Here is a 9,018-nt window from a genome sequence, read left to right as displayed (position 1 = left end):
AATGTGGTCATACTTCCTGGTTCTAGTAAGAACTCTTGCTGCTGCATTTTGGACTAGCTGTAGTTTGTTTACTAAGCGTGCAGAACAACCACCCAATAAAGCATTACAATAATCTAACCTTGAGTTCATAAATGCATGAATTAACATTTCTGCATTTGACATTGAGAGCATAGGCCGTAATTTAGATATATTTTTGAGATGGAAAAATGCAGTTTTACAAATGCTAGAAACGTGACTTTCTAAGGAAAGATTGGCATCAAATAGCACACATAGGTTCCTAACTGATGATGAAGAATTGACAGAGCAGCCATCAAGTCTTAGACAGCGTTCTAGGTTATTACATGCAGAGTTTATAGGTCCTATAATTAACACTTATAAAAGTCGATAGTTTTTGTAATTGGTATGCTTCGCCAGGCCGCAAAAGAATATAGAGCTGAGTATCATCAGCATAACAGTGAAAGCTAACACCATGTTTCCTGATGAGATCTCCCAAGGGTAACATGTAAACCGTGAAGAGTAACGGCTCTAGTACTGAGCCTTGGGGTACTCCATACTGCACTTGTCCATCAGTAAGTGGCACACATCTTAACCGCATGAGAATACCTTGAACAAGAAATCCAATATCTGACTCCGATATGGTTCTTCTTAGATCACAAGGTCTTGACGTGGCCTGTGAACAACATCAACATGCAGTCATCCACAACCACCGACACAACTCTTGAGAGCATGCACGATAGTAAAATTAATAGTAATAGTAAAACATAATCCATATATTCCATCAAATTTCTCTGCCTAATCCTATCCGATCATCTATAATATAAGAGAATGCAGAAGATTATGAACAGCAGATTGTGCGTTCGCATGTTTGGATTGGAGTGTGTATGAACTGCTGATGAAGTTAGTCATGAGGATATTTTGTATTTGCATATACTTTCTTGTCATGTGCTCCGATTTAAGGTCAAGAGAAACGCATCCTCTCTTATCATTGTTCTTTATACATTCATGCAGGGGGTAAAAAGTGAAAATATTTATTTTAAGAACAAAGAAATTATTTAATTCGTATTAGTATTATTCACATTATTTCTCTCATTCCTGGTAAAGAATTTAGTGCCCCCCGGGCCCCTTCGAATGAAAAACGTCACAGAACGTCACTATACAAACAGCGCCGTGATTGGTCAGTAACGTTAAATATATTGCACTCTGAGTGGCCCTTGTCTCACGTTGAGCCCGCCCACAGAGAAATGAAACTTTGCCCGGACTGAACGCATCGTGCTCATATCGCAATTGATAGGTCAATAAACGCGTCACTCTCAAACGCGTCGCGCTCATATAAAAACTGATTGGCCACTGAACGCGTCGCGCTCATGTAGCGCATTCATTGGATACTGAGTGCGTCATTCTCACAAGAGGAAGTGAAAGTACAGAAAGCGTTATTATTTTCTTCCTTGGATGGTGATTAACTCGCAGTAACAGCATATAAAGAGGCTTTCTGAACAGCATCGCCAATATGTCTGTTGCAAACCCGAAACAAACAATAATGAATCCAGTAAGATTTACCTTACTTAGACTTTTTGTTTTTGCTTATGTTTCGATGCTTCTAGTTTGTTTATCTGTTAATGCTTTGCCTGTTTTGCAGTGATGAAAGCGTGTATGGTTTCATCTTGTAGACTTATAAGGTAACGTTAGGTCAGACTGAGTCAGTGTGTCTAATTATTTCAATTTCTGCCTCTAGACGATACCTTATGCTGGTACCATCCTGGGCGGACTGGAGCCCGGAGAGATGGTGCTCATCCAGGGCAGTGTACCCGGGGATTGTGACAGGTGAGCGGCCTCGTGTTGGAAGGATTCGTGTTAAATGTCACTGCGGTCCCTAGACAGAGGTCCCTAGACAGTGCCTAGACACAACAGGAGGCAGTACAGTAACATGAGGTCAAGTCACAGAGCTTTATTCAGTGCTGATTGAGTCAAAGCAGATTTACGGAGGTAAACAGGGACGCTGGTTATAGAAACTCCAGAAGAGTTCACAGACAGTTCACTTTTACTTTAAAATACAAAAGTGTCCTTATTTAGCTCAAGGCAGCTCTGTTGGTTTAAAGAAGAGAGCATGGGCGTGATCATGGGATGTAACGTTAGGAGAAATCATTCCGGTTATATTTCAGCTGTACATAAACTGTAACTAATGTCTTCTTTGCATGAATCATTGCTTACATTTTATGTATCTTAAATATAGACAGTTAATATTTATCTAAAGTGGGTATAAGAAAGAATCACTGAAATGCTCAAGGAAACCTCTTTTCATACTGAGCTGATTTATTTTTTCAAACATACAAAAAAAAAAATTTGATTGTTTATTCCATTCTTTGTTTAGATCAGTCATGTCACAAACAATACAATCTATGCGTTCAAGTTATTTTAAAATTTGCCGAAATAAATAACGAAGGCACGGTAAAAAATTCCAAGGTGGTAAGAAACAATATAATATAATATATATATACAGTAAAATGTGTTGTAGATTCCAGGTTGATCTGACCTGCGGGAGCAGCATGAAGCCTCGGGCAGACGTGGCTTTTCATTTTAACCCTCGCTTCAAGCGCTCTCCCTACATCGTCTGTAACACACTGCAGAAGGAGAGCTGGGGAAAAGAGGAAATCCACTACCTGATGCCCTTCAGACACGGCGCTGCCTTCGAGATCGTCATCCTGGTGCAGAGAGATGTGTTCAAGGTTAGAAACAACTAGAGTTCTGTCAGTTCGGCATCTCTGGTGTCATATGATGTCAACTTCTTCTCTTATTCAACATTAGTGACTTTATTTTAACTGGTTTTATAATCTTGAGGTGAAGATTTGTGTCATTTTTGGATGTTAGAATACTTTCTCCTTAACGTGCAGTAAGCAAGCTGCCCCCAAAGTGTAAACTTTGTAGATGAAAACAATAGGCAACATGCCTTGCCTCAAATGTCCTAAAAAAGTATTAATTTGAACTTGTTTATCTGTAGAGACCCTGCTGCAGTCCATGCAAGCAAAAGCAGATATTGCATTTACATTCTTTTTTGTGTGTGTGTGTGTTTGGAAATCGTAATTATTACTATTACAGATCTGTGTTGTGATGCAGATATAGCAAAAATTACACACTTCAAATGCCAGTGACTACAAATAGGTATTGTTTAAATGAGGATGTGCTTTGTGTTGCGTCCTCCAGGTGGCAGTAAATGGCTCTCACCTGCTGGAGTACAGGCACAGGTTAGAGCTCAGGAAGGTGGACACGCTGGCCATATCAGGGAAGGTTCAGATTCAAGCTATTGGGTTCATTCCCAGTTCAATAAGCAAGGTAACATGCGTCTCTATTAAAACATTCAATGCTTAAAACATTTTAAGAACTATTTTGAATTTGCGTGCACAAATACTTTCAATATAGGACAGGTACAGTATATCAGAGATATTTACTGTTTGTTATGATCTGATTGGGATTGCATTTTGTGATACAAACTAAAAACAAAACAAAATGTTGATTTGATATTTTTTAGAGCTCCATAACACCCTCACATGCAGTTGCAAGCAAAAGAACACAGCCTTATGTAAGTGACTATGCTGATGTTACTGTTTTCTATTTACAGAATATGCACACTATTGGTCAAAGGTTTGGGGACAGTGAGATTTGTGTAATGTGTGTGTATATATATATATATATATATATATATATATATATATATATATATATATATATATATATATATATATATATATATATATATATATAAATACTTTTTTCTGGAGTCTTTTATAAATGGAAAGGTACAACAGTATTCTCATTTATTTATTTTTTGAGCAGTAGTCTATTTGTCTATAACTCTCTGTCTCTGTGAATGTATGAAAATTACAGTACCATTCAAAATTAAGTGTGTGTGTGTGTATGTGTGTGTATGTGTGTGTATGTGTGTGTATGTGTATATATATATATATATATATATATATATATATATATATATATATATATATATATATATATATATATATATATATATATAATTATTATTTAATTGATTATTGAATTATTGAACTGTATCTTTGTATTGCATTAAAATAGATAGTTTAGCTGAAGCTGATTAATTAAAACATTCCCTCCTCTTTCATCCAATAGTCAGTCTTGTCGGAGTCGGGTGACACGGTGAGTACATGTAAGGCTGAACATTTCCATAAAGGGCAAACACGTGCGTTTTTTCACATGCGACACCAGTTTTAATGTGCCTGCAGTATTTTTAACTGCAGATAATACTTTAAATTCAATTTCAGAATAAATGAAATCAAGTTGAAGTGGGTGCCTCACAGTCTGGACTGAAACCAGGACATTGGCATTATTTGGCCATTTTAACCCTTAAATCAGACCTTTACAGCAAGCACCTTACTGATTAGAAACGTGAAGGTATAGACCGTGGTTGAAATTGTACACCACCTTTCATAAGTATTTAATTATAAAACCCTTTCAATCTATAATAACGTTGAACTTATTTAATATTTTCTCTAAGCCTTCTTAGATATCAAGACAGGAACCCTGCAATCCTGGCCAAATTAAAGATATAATGTGTGTGAATTTGCAAGTTATAGTTTTTTTTTTTTTTTTTTATATTTGCAATCCCATTTTTCAAACTTTATTAAATGCATGTCATCTCATCAAGATTTTTAACTCAAACTGTTGCAGTCTGTCAGTCATATAATGGAAGTGAATGGGAATCATGGCTTCATTGAGTCATAAAACCATACACATACACGGCTCGTGACGATACATTGATTTGTAAAGACACGAAACGATCAGTCTGTGCAAGAAACTAAACAGTATTTATAGTTTTTTTTTTACCTCTGATTTTCACAGCAATGTCCAAACTGTTAGAACTGTCCTGAGCGAATTCTCAACAGCAGATATGTGATGCGTCTTCTTCTTCTTGCTTTATGGCAGATCGCAGACTTATCGGTGCATCCTACAAGTACAGCAATCTCTCAAGTGGACCATTGACACTCTATCTACAATCTCAATTAGAGTGTCAGTGGTCCATTTGGTGGCGGTAAATGAATGCACTGCGATCTGCCGTAAAGCAAATAGAAGAAGAAGCATCCAGTGCAGGCTGAAGAAGACGACGTGAATGCACTCAGGACAGACAGTTCAGACATTGCAGTGAAAATTAGAGGTAATAAATAAATATATATATATAATTTTTTTTTTTTTTTTTTTACTCACAAAGCCGTGATTTCCATCCGTCATTTTATATGACTGACAGACTGCAATAGTTTGTGTTAAAAATTGTTTTTGTGTTCTACTGAAGAAAAAACAAGTCTCCTTCATCTTGGATGCCCTGGGAGTAAAAAGATAAACATCAAATTTTCATTTTTGGGTAAACTTTCCCTTTTGAACTTTTAACAAACCCTTAAACTGAAAATATAAAATTTTAGCCCACACTTCACTGATGTCTCGAAAGTTGTGCCCAGGTTTTGATCTTATCAGATGTTAAAAAATTCTATCATGTATTCCAGCCTTAAGTGGCTGCATAGAAATAGCGTGAGAGTAAAAGCTGGGAATTATTGTGGTGGCTGTGCTGAATTTGAAACCATTGTCAGTTGAGTTTCTTTTTTCTCTCTAGAGTCTTCCATTTAAGAGCAAACTTGTGAAAGGATTGAGTCCAGGAGATTCTGTTATGGTGAAGGGGCACATCACTGGTTCCCCAGAGAGGTAAGAGAAGAAAACCACCAGCAGGAATAACACTGGAATATTCTAGATATATAATACATGCTTTTTGTCATTATTAACCGATTTCTCGTTCAGTTATGTACTGATGTCTTCATTTTCTTCAGTTATCCCCACAGTTTCGCTGTAAACCTGCGCATCAGTAACTCGGAGGACATTGCTTTACACTTAAACCCTCGTTTCAAAACTGGTTCCTTCATTCGAAACTCTTTCCTGTCTGGTTGTTGGGGGGTTGAGGAGACTTCCCTGCCCAGCTTTCCCTTCTCACCCGGTCAATACTTTGAGGTAACAGTCTTTGTTTGTCACTAAATGAGAACATTTGCTGAAATCTAAATTAACTGTATTTACTTTTGGTTTCTGGTCCCCATTGATTTCCATTAAAGGCATGTTACTGAAATTTTTTTATTTTTTTTTTTCTGTGTTTTTTGAGTGGTATCTGCTCTGTGACCACTGACCTTACGCTTTTCCACGGCAGATGATCATCCTGTGTGAAGCTCAGGATTATAAAGTGGCAGTAAACGGGCTCCACCAGCTGAGCTACAAGCATCGTGTGCAGGATCTCAGTTGTGTGGATGTGATCGAGATTGTGGGAGATCTAGAGATTTTGGATGTTAAGATTTGGTGAGCAGCTCCAGCCTGAAGACCATCCCCGTATTTTCTCAGATCAAGTATATTTAATCAACCTCAGACTCCTGCGACTGAAGCAAATCCAAACCATTTTAACTAACTTATTCAAGTGATAATTTGAATTTGGACTCAAATGCTAGGCCTGGTGTGTTTGCGTTTTTATGGCATTGTCACTGACAGGTCCAATCTGGCTGAACATTGTACTCCTCAACCACATTGTCAAACAAATAGCACATTTGAACTTTTTTTCTTTGTTTTGTTTGCTTGTTCAAGTGTTGAATTTCAGCTCTAATTATAATTTTGATAAGGTGTGATTTAAAGTAAGTGTGACGTGTGTTTTGAGTTCCACTGCACAGGCAGGAAGTTGTTAACTGCCCATGATTAATGAACCCCATTTGCTGAACAGTAGTTGAGGAGATCTGGAGATGATCTCAAGTTGAGCCTGAAGGAGGTGGAGACGACTCCACAAAAACTAAACATGGGTCAAAAAAAAAAGGTTGAGGACCCTGGACATAACAGATGCATGGGGGAAAAATACACTGTCTAGCAGGATCTAATTTGTTTTCAGAATCATTTCAAGCTAATTCCAGGCATTTGGAAAATTACAGATTGTAGCTTTAAATTTCACACTGTTAGGCCAGAAACAGGGTTATATATGATAAACATACAAACCATTTCACTCATAAGTTTAATCACTGAAGTTGTTTCTTAAAACATTTCAATTCCCTTTCTGCAGGAGGTGTACATTTTTACATCAGAGAAGCAGATGATTTGCTAATGCAAGGCCTTCACTAATTAATTTGACATGACATGATGACCCTATATGAATATTAAACCAATAATCTTCACCCTTAGGTTCTAGATCTAAAGATAAGCGCTTTTTTATTAATAGTTTCTAGCAGAACTATGCAACATTCCAACAGCCAACCATTGCTTTTTGCTACTACCAGTTTTAAGAATCATCTGGTAATTTGTGATTTTTATTAATGTATATTATTTTTGTTTTCTTCTGATATCTGTTGATCAATGCATTAAAGATTAGCAATATTATAAAAACAATGTTTAGCAGTTACGGTTGTGTTTTGTGAGTTATTACCATTCATACATTACATTGACATTGGGCCTCAGAAACCATTCATTTCTATCAGTTGCCTGAATTAGAATAACCAAAACATTTATGAATTTTAATGAGGCATGTAAATAAAGGCAATCACAAAGGGTTCTTTTTTTATTTAAAAAAAGTTGTGAATTTATTAACATCCACAATATTCCACTTTTGTAGCTGAAAACCAGTAAACCGTTTTTTGGCACATAATCACATGACCATAATGTGTTGGCACCTGGTTTAAATTTGATGCAATATGTAACCAAATATAGAACCAAGGCATAATTATCATAGATAATACCACTAATATTGTCGACATAACCCCAGAGAGAGATAAAGGCAGTGACGTCGCATTAAAGTTGTCCATCTCTTATCACCATATGACCAAACATGTCAGACTTGGGGACAGATGAGTTTGTGAATCACAGGCTGTACAAACAGACGAACACTGAAGTGATTCTCTGTCATCTCGCCAGCTCAGGAAATACTTGAGGACCACACGGGAACACTGTCCAAACTCAAAAAAATCAGAACAGTCAGCTTCCAATAGCAAAAATCCCATTTATTTTCTCCATAGATTGATTGAGTTTAACCCCAACAGCACACAAACCTTTTAAGAGGCTTTTGAACTTGAAGAGGCGGTATGTGCCATTTAAAAGCCATGCGTCTATGATTTCAAGGTCTTTTATTAAGATCTTTTTAATAGCCGAATTCTCCTACTCCATAATCTTTACTAGAAAGAAACCAGTCAGAGGACTGTTACTATGGAAACAAAAATCACTGCAAAAGAGCTCAGCAACTATCGACTACTGCAATGCAGCACTGTGAATGACAGTCACAAGACTTTGTAATATAGTTCAAATATATTGTTTTATATTTAACCTTAATTTCTCATTTGGTTACATTATTCACAATGCTTCATGGGATGAGCAGTTCATGTCCTCAGAAAACGTTTGTAACCAGATTTCAAATATGTTTTCTTCAAATCCGAGTTCGTAATGATTCATATCATAGCTGGTTGGTTAAGTTTAAGGCATTGATTTCTTTATTGGAGAACTTTATGAAATCATTATAGAGAAATAAATGGGAAGAATACTTGAAGGAAAAAACAGTGTGGCCACTGTAGCGCTCTGTAGAGCTGCTTTGAGAGAGACTGCTTTTGAAAAACTCTGGAAGCTTATCTCTGCAACGGAATACAAATAAATATTAGGTAATTGTGACTTTTTATCATAGCACTTGTGACAACTTTTTTCACAATTGTGAGTTCATATCTCATGATTCCGACTTTATTAGAATTGCGAGATTACAATCTAACAATTCTGATTTTTTTAGAATTGCGAGATTACAATCTCACAATTTTACTTTTTTTTTAATTGCGAGATTACAATCTAACAATTCTGTCTTTTTTAGAATTGCGAGATTACAATATCACAATTTAACTTTTTTTAGAATTGCGAGATTACAATCTAACAATTTTCTTTATTAGAATTGCGAGATTACAATCTAACAAGTATGTCTTTATTAGAATTGCGAGATTACAATCTAACAATTTT

At 36.3% G+C, this 9,018-nt stretch overlaps 1 protein-coding gene across 2 annotated transcripts; it reads left to right on the top strand.

Annotated features, from left to right (window-relative positions):
• Positions 1 to 1,387: 1,387 nt before the first annotated feature.
• On the top strand, positions 1,388 to 7,432 carry LOC113063420 (galectin-8-like). 2 transcript variants are annotated; one of them, XM_026233798.1, is made up of 9 exons: positions 1,388 to 1,546; positions 1,733 to 1,821; positions 2,513 to 2,723; positions 3,199 to 3,327; positions 3,524 to 3,574; positions 4,138 to 4,164; positions 5,630 to 5,718; positions 5,841 to 6,018; positions 6,209 to 7,432. In XM_026233798.1, the coding sequence occupies exons 1-9, from the start codon at positions 1,508 to 1,510 to the stop codon at positions 6,356 to 6,358; spliced, it is 963 nt and encodes a 320-aa protein (XP_026089583.1). In that variant the 5' UTR covers positions 1,388 to 1,507; the 3' UTR covers positions 6,359 to 7,432. The 2 variants fall into 2 exon arrangements, with proteins under 2 accessions (XP_026089583.1, XP_026089584.1); XM_026233799.1 differs by lacking the exon at positions 4,138 to 4,164.
• Positions 7,433 to 9,018: the final 1,586 nt, after the last annotated feature.

The sequence above is a fragment of the Carassius auratus genome, chromosome 45 (genome assembly GCF_003368295.1).
Source record: "Carassius auratus strain Wakin chromosome 45, ASM336829v1, whole genome shotgun sequence".
Lineage (NCBI taxonomy): Eukaryota > Metazoa > Chordata > Actinopteri > Cypriniformes > Cyprinidae > Carassius > Carassius auratus.
The sequence above is the reverse complement of the archived record's forward strand: the minus strand, read 5'-3'. Positions and strand labels throughout refer to the sequence as shown.

Bases quoted from the DNA above. Each gene is read 5' to 3' on its own strand.
- LOC113063420 (XM_026233798.1), top strand. From the start codon at position 1,508: ATGTCTGTTGCAAACCCGAAACAAACAATAATGAATCCA. The intron at 3,328-3,523 runs GTAACATGCGTC...GATATTTTTTAG, and splicing joins TTCCCAGTTCAATAAGCAAG to AGCTCCATAACACCCTCACA. The intron at 3,575-4,137 runs GTAAGTGACTAT...TTCATCCAATAG, and splicing joins GCAAAAGAACACAGCCTTAT to TCAGTCTTGTCGGAGTCGGG.